Source organism: Mesocricetus auratus, unplaced genomic scaffold (genome assembly GCF_017639785.1).
Source record: "Mesocricetus auratus isolate SY011 unplaced genomic scaffold, BCM_Maur_2.0 Super-Scaffold_100676, whole genome shotgun sequence".
Lineage (NCBI taxonomy): Eukaryota > Metazoa > Chordata > Mammalia > Rodentia > Cricetidae > Mesocricetus > Mesocricetus auratus.
In genome coordinates, this window is record NW_024429266.1 from 123765440 (window position 1) to 123781573 (window position 16134).

General features: G+C 42.2%; 1 protein-coding gene across 4 annotated transcripts in view; it reads left to right on the top strand.

Annotated features, from left to right (window-relative positions):
* Positions 1-16134, top strand: part of Ccser1 (coiled-coil serine rich protein 1) — a 1057181-nt gene that overhangs the window by 126480 nt on the left and 914567 nt on the right. For all 4 annotated transcript variants that reach the window (XM_040737638.1, XM_021230621.2, XM_040737639.1 and 1 more), the window contains one exon: positions 827-1008. In XM_040737638.1, the coding sequence (XP_040593572.1) occupies positions 827-1008 (182 nt within the window). The remainder of the gene's footprint in view (positions 1-826; positions 1009-16134) is intronic.

Consider the following 16134-nt stretch of genomic DNA (forward strand, 5'->3'; position numbering starts at 1 on the left):
TTACATGCTCTCTTTTATTATTTTCTCTCTGTTATTAACACAGCTGCTAGCAGTAACTGTCTCAATGGTGCTTAGGTATCCAGAGATAATGTGTGGTCTTTATAAGTGTTAATTAAAAATGGTCTTACTTGTTCTTATAATTGTTAACTCTTTCTTAAGCAAATGCACTGTGGGGCAGGGAAGATGTACACCCAAGAGTCCCAGAAGATGATTGATGGGCACACGCTCTGCCTCACTCCTTGTGCTTCAGATTTTGCAGACTGGGAGACAGGCCACTGTGTAGCAAAGCCCGGAGGAGATTAGCTTGATGTAAAGTTCAGAGTCTTACGCTATTTTATATGAATGATATAAAATGTCAAATAGAGTTAAAAATAAATCAAATGACATTATCATCAAAAACAATTAAGACAACTGTTGAACTAGTCCCTTTAGAACACAACAGTTTTGTAGTCTAAATAGGTGAGTTTGTTGTGAGCATATCTGACATAGGACGACATGTTTTTGTGTGATAATTTTTGAGACAAAGTGTCAGGCCGACCGTAACTCCCCAGGAAACACATCCTGGCCTTGAACTAGTAGCAATCCTCTTGCCTCAGATGCCTGAGTGATGGAATGGCAAGTGTGACACAAAGACAGATTAGTGTCTATGTGACTGCTGCGAGTCTGCAAAAGGGACGAAGCGAACTGTGACTGTAAGCTTAGAAATCTTCCTGAGGTAGAGGACCTTTGAATCATTCTAAGGTTTTTCATAATCTTAAAATGCTATGTTACCTAAAAACCCCATGTAAGTATTGATGTTCATTTTTCTGTATTTGTCTTGGAAAAGTTCTTGCCAGTAGCCTCAGTCCGTATCATGAAGGAAGATACATAGAGCGGCGGCTGCGGTCCTCGTCTGAAGGGACAGCAGGGAGCAGCAGAATGGTCTTAAAGCCGAAGGATGGGCACGCTGAAGCCAGCAGCTTAAGAAAGCCCAGAGCCGGGTCCTCGTCCTCCAAAATGAACAGTCTGGTGAGTCTGTACATCTGTCTGCAGAAAACGAGTAATGCTCTGAGCGTGAGGCTGCTCACTCCTCTGGCAGAGTGAACACAGAGTGGATGGAAAATTGGGATCCGTAATCGATGTTGCCAATCAGAGAGGCTAAATTTTCACTTGAGAGTCTCATGGGGTAGGACGGACAACAGTGTGCCAGGCAGCAACCCTCCCTTGTTTGGGGGCAAACTGTCTCATTTCTGTTTTAAAGCGAGACCCCATGATAGAAATTCTGACCATGGGGACACCTCAGAGGTTTCGTTTTACATGCATCCCCACTCTCTGTGGACACTCCACTTGGTACACTTATGCTGTTGTCACCTTATGGTCTCCAGTGGCTTCACTCTTGTTCTTGTCTCTTAGGCTGAACAAGGTGCAGGGGCTGTGGGGGACACGGCTACTTTCCCACTCGAAACTTGAACATATTCTTAGTGTAGGCACTGAGCTTGCTTCTAGGCTGAGGGCTTGTGTGGCGGTGTGGATGTGGCATTTTTGGTGAGCTTAGTCCCTAGGGTAACACAAGGTCATAGGGAAATCTTTGTGTGTGGTGATAGAAGTTGTAGTCACTGCTCAGTGACGAGCCTTTCTTTAATCCTGGGGCTATCAGAAACCACAGAGCGATAGACGGTGGCAGGACTCCTGGTACCCCTGGACCAAAACTCACCATGTATATTTGCATTAGACCGTGTACATGTAGGAAACTAAGTGCGTGGACATGGGAAGTTAACACTTGTCGTCATTTTCTCCCTTGTGTATTAAAAATACAGTGTCCTTCGCAGCTGAACTCTAAACAAGCGAACATGCTTAAGATGCTTTTCAACAAATTCAGTGTTCCAGATTGAGGCTAATTTTTATGAAACATTTCCCTCCCGGAAAATTGTATTATTTCTTAAAGGAGCAGAGGTTATGTAAATAATTTTTCAATCCAGTCGACTCCAGAGTTGGCCTTTGAAATATTTTATGCCTACAATTTTATTCTGCCCATGCTTACTTTAAGTAAATTTCCCCGTCATGTCAGCAAGTCATTGCTTCTGACCCATGTATTAGATATAGAAGTTGAAATATAAGGGCTGGGGTCTGTGTTGAAGTCGAACCCTGTGTTGCCACCAGAGGTCACAAGGAAGCCTGGGTTTGGGGCCACAACCTGTGGCCTTGTTTGTGTCCCAGAGCCACGAGTGGCCAGTGCTGTCAACTGTAACCAGGATATCATCTGAACCTGAGCTGCTGCTGAGGGCCCTATCTGGTCCAGGTGCAGCTGGGGTCTGTGTTGGTGTCTGTGGCCTGTGTAACCTCAGAGGGCCACAGGAACCATGCATGATGAATCAGAGGGCCATGCTGAGTCGGCCATACCCGCTGCTGGCCCTGGGAAAGCTGGCTCTGCCTCTCACTGGACACTGCAGTAAGAGACCTGGAGATGGCCCCACCCCTCACCACATGTGAAGGAGAAATTCCAGATGGCCTGGGCAAAGGGGAGCTGGCTTACCCCACACCCCCTCACCTGTGGCTGCTGGTTCCCGGTAGCCTGGTCTGACCAACTCAGCTACCTCCTACTTCCCAGGCCCTCAGCCAGTTTGGGTTGGCCCTCCCTAACATCTACCCCATTGAGGACCTGCTGGAGCTTGTGAAGGGACTGGTCCTATGGAATCATACCCCCAGGAGCTCCATGAATAAAGAGGCGTTGGAGAGGGTGGAAAAAAGGAGAAGCGAAGAGGCTTTTTTGTTTTGTTTTGTTCTTGTTTTAGTTTATTTTCATTATTTTTTTTTTAGTTTTCTTTTGGGGTTTACCAAAGAGGTGAGGGGAGGACATGATGGTACTGGGAAGTGAATGAAATTAAGGTGAATAGTGTGAAATTCCCCAGCATCAATAAAGAGATTATGTGAAAGTGAAAAAAAAAAAAAAGAAAATTGTATTGCTTCAACACGTGTCTCCGCAATATTAGAAAACAGCCACTAGATGGCAGGATAGCACCGTTTTCTGTTGGAACACTTGAGAGCAGGAATCTGGTAAAGCTACTAAGATTTGGCTGGATTTGCAGATAATATTGGTTGAAATAAATACCAGCACTTTTGAAGTTTTAGAGGTGACTTACCAGAAATGACTTTATGATTTCACTGTATCCTTCAGTCATTGTATTATTTGACGATTAATTTAAAATATGCTTGATACATCTTCAATATACAACAAAAGGAAGAAATGCTGTGATAGTTTAGGTGATTCTAGCATTGACTAATATGATGTGTGGTAGAGAAATGCCTTTCTAATAATGCTAATGGATGCAAGGCACAGCTCCCGAGAAGGCTTCTCTGTAGTCAAAGGGGTGGGATCCGGTGTACACATGTGCAATTTGGCATTTAAACCATTACACAAATGTGCAACTCGCTACACTGAGCCTTTCGGTGAGCCCTGTGGTCAAGGGGCAAGCTCAGTCAGGAAGACCACAGAATTATAAGTTACTTTGCCAGAACCATTCACGTGAAATTGTGGGCTTTTGGGAGACTTCCAGGGTCGCACTCACACTTCAGGGTCACAACAACACGACACCCAAGACTCACGCGAGAGAGCAAGCTTTCTCTGGTTCTTCCTTCGTAAGCTGATAGCTTAGAATATGTGTTCGCACTCATGTGCTGGTGGGAGATGGGGGCTCATTTGCAGGTTTCTGTGCACACCTCCTTTAGAAGCCTTTTGTTTTGCTTAGCTGTGGGAAGGAAACGAGCCATTTTCATTTAGAAGCTGCCTCTATTAGTTATAGTTCTTGTAGGTGACAACTCACTTCTTGTTAAATGATGGGAAGGTCAGTCTGAGGAAGAGACATGCAGTGTCTGAACTGTCCTGGCTCTGTCAGGCACTTCAAAGAAGCATGTGCCCAGATGCCAGTTCATTCCCTCAGGGACTCTTCAGAAAGCATACAACCACATTATTAACCGGTATACATTCAAACTTATTAAGAGATATATGTATTTCTGGTTCTCCTTGTCATTAAAGGGATATTAAGAGCCATAGTAAAGACAAAGAAAATAGCCTTGTCTCTGATTCTATTGCATCAGTTCAGTGTTTGTTGTTAACATCAGAACACCAAAGACTCCATAAATTACAAAGGAGAGAGAGAAACTGGTCCATGGTTGATGTCTTCAACCATGACTGGTCCATGGCCTTCTTGCTGGCAGAGTCCTAAGAGCATCATATGGGAAGAGACAGGGATTGTGTGAATGAACTTTCCAAACTGCATCTGAGACAGACCCAGTGTCAAGAAAAACTTTGGTCTGTTAATCCACTCATAACAGCAGAAACTTTATCATCTCACATTCCCACTCAGCCCCACCCGTCATCATATACAGTGGCCATTTAACTTTAAAGTGAGTGCTCTGGGGGGACAAACTGTGTGTACACAATGGTCTGGAGTGCTGCAGGACAACTTCAGAAGTGTCCTGTCATTGAAATGGAGATAATTAGAAGACCAAGGCTGCTTGCTTTTTACTCTTGGTGCTAGGCTTTGGTGTTTAAAAGTGATTTTTATTTATGGGTAGGAGCGTTTTTTTTGCCTGCATGTATGCATGTGTATCACATGTGTGCCTGGTGCCCATAGAAGCCAAAAGAGGGTATCAGATCCCCTGAAGTTATAGGTGGTTTGTGAGCTATCATGTGGATGCTGGGAGCCAACCCAGGTCCTCTGCAAGAATAGCTAGTGTGCTTAACCTCTGAGCCTTCTCTCCAGTCCTGTGATTTTATTTTTAATTAGTTCAGTTTGTTTCTTCCTTTCTCCAAGATTGAAACTGCTATATGTCTTGTGTCGTTGTGCCTTTGGCTGACACAGCTTCATAACTTGTGAGATTGAGGGTGAATTGATTTCAAATCCATTGCAAGTTTCTGACTGTATGAGTGGACGCATTTGGTAAAGCAGAATTTAAGCAGATTAAAATAACATCTGAGTCTTAAAAGATAGTCACTACAATCAGAAGGTTTAACATTTTCTTTTAACAATGAAAAAGTTATTTTTCTTATCACTTTTTTATTGCTTGACAACACATTAACTTTAACATGAAAGGTGAATTATGACTTAGGCCTATCATTATATTACTACTGAACAACAAAATCTAGCATGTAGCATCCTCAAATTTAGAAAAAGCAAAATATTTAATATATATATGTACATAATTTTAAAATTGGAGAAATTATTTGTGATTAACTCATGAGCCACCACACTTGCCATGTCAGGTCAGAAGCTGTGATTGACAGATGAATCATGCATGAACAGTTTCAATCTGCCAGTGTAATGGTGTGTTTGGATTGCTGTCACTTTGCTATTTTTACGTGAAACCAGAGACCCTTTCACTCTGGTATCAGACTGCTTTGGCCTCTTCTATTATGGCTTCTGACATCAATCCTGAAACAACACAAGTGCCCGGTTTTTAGCCTTAAAAATAAAAAGATGTTTTATTGTATGTATTCTCAACTAACTTCAAAATTATACTTTGTTTTTAATTTTACTTTTTTATTTTTTAATTTTATTTTACATTCCAACCACAGTTCTCCCCACACCTCTTCCCACCCCCTTTTCCTCCCCCTCAGCCCACCCCCAGTGACTCCTCCTCACAAGTAAGGGCTCCTATGAGGAGTCAACATCGCCTGGCATGATAGGTTGGGGCAGGGTCAGGCCCCTCTCCCATGCATTGAGGCTGAGCGTGGCACCCCACCATAGGGAGTGGGCTCCAACAAGCTAGCTCAGTTGTTCTTGCTCTCTCTTTGTCAGTTTCTCTGTCTATCTGTGTCTGTCTGTCTTTCCTCTCTGTCTCTGTCTTTCTTGTGTGTGTGTGTGTGTGTGTGTGTGTGCCCGTGTGTGTATGTCTGTTTGCCCCCTCTCCCTCCCTTCCTCTCTCCCTCCTTCTCTCCCCCTCCCTCCCTTCCTCTTGCTCTCCCTCCCTCCCTCCCCCTTCCTTCCTTCCTTCCTTCCTTCCTTCCTTCCTTCCTTCCTTCCTTCCTTCCTTCCTTCCTTCCTTTCTGTTGTGGTTGTTGAGACAAGGTCTCACTATGTAACGCTTGCTAGCCTGGAGTTCTTAATGTTGACCAAGGTGGCGTCAAACTCAAAAGTTCCACCTGCCTCTGCCTCCCGCATACTGGACTTAAAGGTGTGCACAACTGCTTTAACCAGTTGTTCTCGATACTGTTCAACGTTAGCTTACATTTTAGTGAGCAGCAGCAGAAACTGTTACACTAAGGGAGACCCACGAGTAGGCTCTGTTTAGGTGCTAGGCGGCAGGCGGCATGGGCCTGTCCTCACACTCCTGTGACATAGACCAGCCTGGGCAATTAAGCCTGGGTTGCAGCATGTGTGCAGGTGCCTCCTTCACACAGCAGAGGTCTTCTCAGTGGGCAACGGCTTCATCTGGGACTCCAGATAGTATAAGTGGACATTTTTTTGGAGGGGACATATTACAGATTCCAGCTTTTCATTAGTACTCCTAGTATGTATCTAAGTGAACATTTTTACAGGCTGTTCTAGACAGTTTGATAGACTCTCACAATAACAATGGGCTCAAGTCAGGTACAGAGTCACGAACTTCCTATCCTAGCCTTGGGGAAGCAGAGGCAAGTGGGATTCTGAGGGTGAAGGCAGCCTCGTCAACAAGAATAGTTTCTTAGAGAGGCAACATAGCCTCCCAGTTTGTCTGTGAGGAATTTGCCATAGAATATTTGCAGGGAACCCATGCCAGGACATGGGCCTTTTTACACTGCAGGGACACTGTACCCTTTCCCACTGTAACAGGTCAGGTGGGTCTTGAGCATCTCGGGTTGGGTAATGAGCTTTGTGTGATTTGCACCACGTATTCTGTTCATGCAAACTCTCCTTCATCACATTGAACTCTTCCTTTTCCTACACCTTAGGAACATATCCATCACTTTTCCTTTCCAAAGAAATCTCTCCACTAGTCATAATCTGCATCAGGATAGAGGGCCATCCTCCGTCAGTTCTCTTCTGTTTCCCTTTTAGTTTCTTTATCTCCCATCGCTGCTTACTACCCCATCATTCTCGAAGAAAACTAATTAGGGTACATTTCTGTGTCTCCTGCTGACAGGACTACCTATCATTTGTTTTGCATCTGAACAGGTTGTCAGTGCCCTGGAGTTTCTCAGCTGCACTGGTTGGTCTTCTTTCTATTTGTCAACTTAGACATGATCCTTTCTCTTGGGTAATTCCTCTTACAGGACATGGTTTTTTTACAGGGCCTTTCTTTGGTCTGTGCTGCCTGAGGTAGCCATAGGTAGTTTTGATCCTCCTGCCTCAGCCTTCTGAATGCCGAAATTGGGGGAGGGAGCACAACCACACCTGGCTGCAGCGTGTTTAATAAAATCTTTGAGTATTCCACATGAATACTGGTAACCTCCAAGAAGACAGATAAAATATCTCCAGACATTTCCCAAATGAGCCCAGTTGAGAACTGGCATCATGGACGGTGGCAGTTTTCCTAGTCTCTTTATGGTGTTCATGTCTTCCTGAGTTTGACAATCTAACACTGTCAAGGAGGCCATGTGTATACTCCCTGTCCTCTCATTCATCATCGTTCTCCTTGTTTCACACGCTCCCTGTCCCTCTTAATTCCTTTGCTGATTCCTTGTTTAGACCACGCTTCTGACACAGCCGTTTACTGCCCACTGCTGCCTGACTGAGCTGTCTTTTCATTTGCCCAACTCATCTGAAAAATCTAAGAATTAGGTGAAGTTACCTGTGGTTTATGGGTTATAAAAGGCTGAAGATTGCTGCTGTGTCAGAGCTCTGATATCAAGTGGGCACAGGAATCAGTATGTTACGTTTTTGCAAACAGAGCAAGGCTCAAAGGACTTCGGGTAGTAACAGGTGGAATTAAGCGGCTTCTCGGCCCTTTCCCCACCTATGTACTGTTCTGCTAGTCATGTTATTCAGAGATGCTCTAGCCAGCTGTCACACAGTTCAGTCTTCACTTATCTCCACCTAGCCACACTGTGTGTCCAAAGTAGCATTAGAGAATCAGTAATTTATACCCCTTAAAATAGGACTCACATTGCAATCAGTGTCACAGAGCAGAGCAACACATTTTGCCACCACTGCTGGCACCCACATAGGCCTTCCATTTTTCCAGTTGACAGCAGCTGAAGTTAAGCAAAGGATGGATCGTGACAAAAGTCTCAGGCTTTCCTCATCTGTTGACTGTCCAGGAAGCGTGGTAGCCACAGCTCCAGCTGCCTGCACAATTCCTGCTGTGGCCTCTGCTTCATCTGTTCTGGTGTCCCAGGGACTGGCTCAGCTGGCACTCCTCCAAGAGAACCTGCGGTGCACTGGCATGAATGGGATTGTAAAGCACCACCTTAGGAAGGAAGGGATCTACAAATGTCCTTCAACGCTCCGACAAATCCAGTAAATGAATGAATGCCACACCTCCCTCATGTATCCCTATCACTTGTATTGAGTCATTTTCTGACTGTTCTGGGTTCTGTCTATTTTTTAAGGTGTCTAATGTGGGAAGAGTACTTTATGTTAGCTTCGTTTAACTTGTCTGAAATAAAGTCGCATTGCTTAATAACATCTAAGGCATACTTTGCCTAACAAAAACATTATCAAAATAGATTTATTCTCCCTTCCTCCTGAAAGCAAAGAAACACAAAAAGAATTATTTTTTTCTAGTTAAAAGTAACTTCAGTTCCAGATAGGCAAGTGTGGGCAGGGTGCTTGGGAAAGGACACCAAACTCCATCTCCTCCCACTCATTTCCTAACAGCGCTGCTTGCTTCCTAGATCTGTCCATCCTCCTTAGGAATAGAGAGAAGCACTGTCTTTTATAAAGGTACACGTTTGAATGCAAGCCTTATTCCTTTGTTGCTTGTATAACGTTACAAAGGATAAAAACTGGTGATGTTAGTTACAAACTATTCCCATGAAGTTTCGCTGGACTTTCTCCTTCACATCATCATTATACCAAATGCTGATATCTCCATGCTAGAATGACAATATAAATAAAACCTACCAAAGTCATGCTTCAAGCGTGAGTTTTTAGGATTCCAAGTTAATTCCTCCCAGTCACAACAGAAAAAAAAAGTTCTTAAAAGTTTACTCAAATGCCATTTACTTGATTTATTTTGATATTTCTCAAAATTTCAGGTTTTAAAAAAACAATTTCATTAAAATTGCTTAGAAAAAAATCATTTGACTGGTGCCTTTAAGGTTTGACTATTTGATATTTGAATATTATGCTGTACAACTTCAAAACCTATGTAAGCTAACAACTTATTTTTATTGTTAAATTGGTGGGAAAGACCTTACGATATGTATTCTGGCCATTTGCAAAGAAACTTGCATTTTTTAATTTTATTAGATGAAACCAAATCTAAGAATTGTGCATTTATGTGAATACTTATGAAACTCAAAAATGCATGAACTAATTTAAAAACATTGTCTGTTAGATCTCAACATAATAGTGTATGAAATTGTCACAGGATCTGGCTTCAAAAAGAATTAATGCTTAAGACCTTTACCATAGATGACCTCACCTACACTCCATGTGGAATGAACTTTGACCTTTGTCTTTATTGTGAGGACTGGTCTGGCTGATGGTGGCAGTTTCTAAACTGTGAAGGAAGCCTTTACAGTGCTCGCTGTTTGCATTCATGTTCCGATTTCTTTCTTCATTCTGCGGGAGAATAACCCCACCAGGAGGATATTAACTTGAATATTTAAACTTTATGAGATTGGAAGTGGAGGGTGACCAGCTGTCAGATAATTCATGGCAGGCACTGGACTCTGGTTGAGATGAGGCGGTCTGTCTCAGCATGCTGTTGCCCTCAGTAGATTTATGTTCCTAAGAAGTGTGGCTACATGAACACAGATTTAAATGAAAGGGCAATCAGCCACCTGGATATGGTTCATGAATCACAGTGAGTTTCTCCCTCTCAGTCTATTATTGTTTAATAATAATAATAAAACTATATAGAAAGTATCTCAGAGTCAAGTGGGAGCCAGAGTACACCGATGCTAAAGTGTGCACTTGACCCAGGAGCTCATGGGAAGCTGCCGTGGCTGATGAAAAAGGACCTAAGTGTCCTTTTGAAGATTACATTTAGAAAAGACAAAGGGGCTGTCGGTGCATGCTCTTCCCCGTAGTTTCTGTCACTCTGGGAAGTCCTACTCAACAAAAGGACATGAGAGTGCCCATACGTTTCATGAAGAGGAGCCTGTGGTTTCTTGAAGCGAATGTGCTGGAAGCCTGCCAAGTCTGTTAGCTTAAGCCACTGCTGTCAGGATATACTTTGTTTTATGTTTTTTATTTTTTAATTCAGTGCAATGTGGTTGAAAATGCAAGATGTTAGAATCTTCTTCTCTTTTCTCTTTGTAGCAAGCAGACCATTAGTAAGCTTTTGGGAACAAAGAGGAATTCACTGATACCAATGATTTATACAGAGTTGATTTTCATTCTTATACTACAACATGAGGCAGTTTTTCAATTTGGGCTCTCTGGCTTTACCCCAAGATTATTTATATCTCTTTTTATATTATGGATATTTTTACTTTAAAACAGAATACTATTCTTGTTCAATAAGGAGATTGGTATTACTAAAGCAATTGACTAAATTTGTACATTTAAAATTGCAAAACCGGAAGCAGCAAGCAGCAGCAACACAGTAGGAGAGTCACCCAAATTAAAATGGCAGCTATGCTGAGGCAACATTAAAATGCTATCAGATGGAGTTAAGGTCAGGTCAGTTGATTCTGGGCTGAGATCTTGGGCGTTTGTGTGCTCATCTGAGCATCAACAGTACTTGAGGGGTTTGACAGCATGGCCAATGGGAATGGGGCCCTTTGCTCATGAAATGGCAAGAAGAATGAGGGGGAGGGAGGGAAGGAAGAAGAAGAGGAAGAGTTCTAATTTTTCAATGCTTACGTTCTATAGACCTTGGTTAGGTTCCTTACCTGCAAGGACACCAAGAAATCCCCGTGTCTGGATTTTGACCATTCCAGATTTAAGTAAGGAATCAAGCAATCATCATCCTACTGGCTGCAGCAGGGACACCCTCCTAAAGAGCCTTTGATTACCACTGGGGTGGAGCAAAGTTCTGAGTAGATGAGATCAAATCCTGTGGGCTCTCTGTGGTGAGCTGGGGCTGAGGTAGGCAGAGAGTATTCAAATAAATGTTAAGTAATTGTCTTTTACTTTAGCAAACACATGGTTATCATCATTACTATAAGCCTTCTTTGCAGACATTCGTCTCAAAGCAGTGGTGGGAAATGAAAAAATAAATATGAAGAATGTGAAGGCATCTTTTGCTTTAAGCCCTTCCTGTGATTTATTTTTTCACCCTTGCCAAATTTCATCTTACATATCAAAAATGAAATAAAAATAGGACTCTCCTCTCTCTCTCTCCTCCCTCTTTCTCATCCCTCCTTCCCTCCCCTCCTTCCCTCCTTCCCTCCCCTCCCTCCATCCCTCCCTCCCTCCCTCTCTCCCTCCCTCTCCCTCTTCCCCCTCCCTCCCCCCTCTAGTTTAAATGGGTTATGCCAAGTTTCTCAGGGTGATAATGCTCCTCCCAATAGCCATAGACCATAAAATCTAGTGCCAGGCATGGGATATCTTCCTTTGAGGTTTTGGTCAAGGTAATCCAAGAGGCTTTTTAAAGAATATAAGTTTTGATCCCCACAACTTGAAAGTCTGACTTTATTGCAGAAGATACCACACACTGTGGACATAGGACTTGGAGGATTCTAGCTGGAACTGACCAGGAAACTTCCTCCCTGGGGACTAGTTATCAGTACTGGGAAGTGCTATGCAAGCTGTCAAGGGAGAACAGTGACCAACAGCCGATTCAGCTGTAAACCCCATAGACTACAATAATGACCAGCCAGGCAAAAGATCCCCAACGGTAGAATAGTGGTGCTTTTAACTTGGAGGTAACCAACAGCTCTCTAATTGGATTCAATAGGAGGGATTTATGCCTAGCAGTATAAACCTAGCCAAAAGCCAATTGATGGAGAGGTCATAGACCCAAAAGAAGAACCGTGCCATTTTCCCAAACCAATATAATTCCTGTTTTCTATATAGCTATTCTCATGGCACAGATAAGTATAACTCTCATCCTCATCGAATATGTTTCTTGTTGCAGTAGATGGAGACTATTACATGAAGACACAGCTGGTCACTATGCAGGGAATAAGTCACTGTGGGCTGCTCAACATAAGTTGATATATCTACAGTGCAACTTATATACCTAATGCTAGAAGAAAATCACAGAGCGGGGAAAGATTGTAAGAGCCAGAGGAGTGAGATGCTTGCAGAGAAATAGAAGATTCTAGATATGACAGGGAAATTTCATCCATAAAATCCCAGCAGTGTGTCTACCAAAACAGGATGGGCACAGTAATAATACCAGTCATGTGAATGGGAGGAATTTCCACATACCCTCACTAAATATAAAGATGGTGAATGAGAAAGGGAGAATCAGTTTTTTTCAATGAACAAACCACTGCTAGGCTATCCAATCCTAGGTGGTCATACCTACACATATGTGCATAAGAGCAACACTAAATGGACTCAGTTGTTTCTGTGTATGCAGTGCACACACACACACACACACACGTATGCACGTGCACACACACGCCCACACATATGCACGTGCACACACCCATGTTTGTAGGGGTCCACTCATTAAAACAACAGCCCAGTGGTAAGCTTGCTTGAAGACCATTCAATAAAATGCGTATTTATGTCAGTTATCCATGTAGATAGGAAATAACTTTCTAAATGGAACTATGTTTTGCTGAGAAATTAAAGTCAACAACTGACAAACAGGAATGAAGAAAAGTAAAAGGCAAGGGATTGTAATCAATAATTTACCCAACTCATTAAAGTGAACAATCAGTGAAGCCAACAGGGACCCAAAGAGTAGGAGAAAGTTTTTATCCATACATCTGATAGAGGATTAATTGCCAAATATATATAACACATAAAAAGAGGATTAAGAAAGCAAATGACACAGTTAAAATATGGGCTGTAGATCTGAACAGAGAATTCTCAAAGATAAAAATGACTAAGAAATATCTTTAAGATGTTTAGCATTCTTAATAATTTGGGAAATACAATTTAGGACTACTCTGAGATTTCATCTTTCCCAGTAAACTGATAACAAATGCTGGTGAGGATATGGAAAAGGAAATCCCATTCTCTGATGCAGCCACTGTAGAGATCATTGGCAGAATTCTCAGAGCTTAAAGTAGTTCTAACCCATGACCCAGCTATACGCTCCTTGGTTTATATCTAAAGAACTTGATAGCCTACTAATGAGAAATTTTTTCATCCATCTTCGTTGTGTTAGCCTTTTAAAAATGGTTATGTTCACTAAAATCCTCTGCCTCATATTGTTTAGATGGACCCAAACTTTTAGTTATGCCTATTGTTTAAGTAGTGTTCCTTCCCTCTGATTCTTATTCTTCCCTTGATGTTGGAAAATGTCACCAAATGGTTGTATTGGTTATTGACTATAGTAATTTAACTGATCACAAAGGTCCAAGGAAACATTATTAGGTTTATTTAGTTATTGATATTGATTTGGTTAATGAGCTCTTATTATGATAATGATACTCTTCCTAGCCTAAACTTAGAGTTCTGTGTACATCAAACAGAAAATTAAAGTTCAGAGTAACACTTTGAGTGTTTTTTCTCCCACTGGAAGGTGACAAAGAAAAAAGCAGTTTGTTCTTCTCTTCCTAAACTTAATTTGAATGACTATTTTTGAAGAATGATGTATTAGACTTACATCCTCGAGTAGATGTACTTAATAAAGTTTACTTTTGCTTATTTTATGAAAAAATAATCTTTGATTATAATGATATTGTTCCTCAAATATACAATATGTAAAAATACTGATTTATAAAGCAAGTAACCTGGATGGTTTCTCGTGCAATTATTGTTAAATGTTCTCAGTGATTAGTTCCTTGGAGCATTTGTTGTTAGTATTCAGGCATCAGTACTGGCCTGCTCTTGGGGTTCTTACAGAGTACACCCTCAGCTGTAGCCACTAAGAGCACATTCACTATGTTCCCTTTTACAAGGGCCCTGGCCACATCCTACCTCTCTCTCTCTGCTTCTCTGTATGTCTTTCTGTCTCTCCTCTGTCCCTCACTCTCTCTTCTTCTGTCTCTTCTCTTTTGCTGGTCCTGTCCTCAGAGGCCTGTCTCCCCCATCCCCTCCCCTCCATTCCCATTTACTTTCCCCCAATTAAAAATAACCCTCCACCCAAGCTCTGTTGCAAGGTGTCTCTCTCATGCGAGCCACTTTTTAAAATTACAACATTCAGCAGCAGCTATAGCTAGTGGATTTTTCCCATGACCCTTCCTGGAATTAAAAGTGAAGACAGCATGCATGGTGTGTTATGCACATTACATGGAATAAGTCAACCCTTGAACCAGAAAAATGAATAAAATTAGAATGTGGAGTCAGAAAAATTGGATTTAACAGTATGATTACTGTCATCAATTTCCGGGTCTCTGAACTAAAATCTGTTTTCTTTTTTTTATATATGAAGGAACATTTTTGAATTTGATGTTTGATAGCCTAAAAGTATATATAAATAGGGTTATAATTTCATGTGTTCCAAGATTTCACTGTTCATTTACAATGAGAAGGTGGGTTTATCACTCAGAACTTGTGAAGGGAGGACTGCTATGCCCTGGGTAAAGCTCTTGGTTGCTTCTTCTCTTAGGCTCGCTCCCCTGGTTTGTGGCTATGTTTTCCTGGCTTTATTATGAATACCTTTTCTAGAAATGTCTTTCTTTCATGTGTTCCCAGGAATCTTCTTCATTCTGGAGAAACCATTCTAGGTGATATGAGTTGAAGGTTTTTCATCTGTTCGTGACATCTCTGTTTGTTGAGTTTACTCCACTGGGGTTGCAGCAAGAATGGAAACAAGATTAGCCTGTGTCCCTTCCAATCCATTGGGTGCCCAGACAACCCTCAGAGCCATCCTTGCACACGGGATAGTGTTTTCTGGTGTTCTGTGTTTTTTCTCTATGGATTTTAATATGAGTAATTAGCAACTGCTTACCAGTGCTAACTACACTTCAATACCTTTTCACATATTAGTTATGAAGACCAAGTAGAAACTGAAATTAAAATTGTGGAATTTTTCATGGAAACGGACAGCAGCTGAGCTCATATTCCTGCTCATGCAAAAATGTGCTGCACTGCGTCAGACTGTGGGGCCTGGAGTACTGCATCAGACACTGGGGTCAGCAGACAGAAGGCCTTGGCAGCTTGCAGCCTTGAGCATCTGTGGACCTCTCAGAAGTCAAGCCAGCATCTAGTGTATGAGCCATGCCTTTTCTGTCTTACTAGCTAAGTCATTCACTTTGTTGGATTTTCAAAGTTTTATGCTGAACATTATCAATTCCAAACAGGGAATGCTGGGGGCCCTGTTCCCTGGCTTAATAGAAGCCCATTAACCCAAACAGTGAGGTGTTCCTCCTGCCTCATCTGACATTAAGATATCTTGTTTGAGCTTCATAATAAAAGCATCTCTGTGAGTGAGTATCACTGCTTGTGCCAGATGGAGGAAGGCATAATATCTATCCCATGCACTTCAAATCTACCAGTGCCCCATCTCCTCGGGGATCGAGCTGTGTCAGTGAGCAGGTGCAGAGTGCGGAACTGTGCTGAACCACAAGCTGGACACTTGATGCTTCAAGGATGCTGCTTCTGCTGACCTTACAGTGGTCTCCATATGGAACGCTTTTTCATATTTGTTCTACATGCTTCCACATTGACAAGGCATATAGGCTGCACTGGGGAGGGATTGTGACTAACCCCCACAAGGCACCAGAGGCTGAGCACAGTAGTGAGACCCCAGGAATTCAATGGTGAGCTGGCAACACAGTGTCTGGGACATGCACTTTAGTGGTGATCTGAGGCACACAACCACAGCCCTCGGGATTTTTTCTCAAAAAACTTATAAATTGTAAGCTTTCCTTTACAGTTTCTAAAAGAGGAACTTGAAGGTCATGGGGTTAATTAACCATGGCAAATATGCTAATATAGTGTTCTTTTTAATCCACTTGTTGAAGGCTCTTGACATTTCAAAGATTAAAAAATAAAT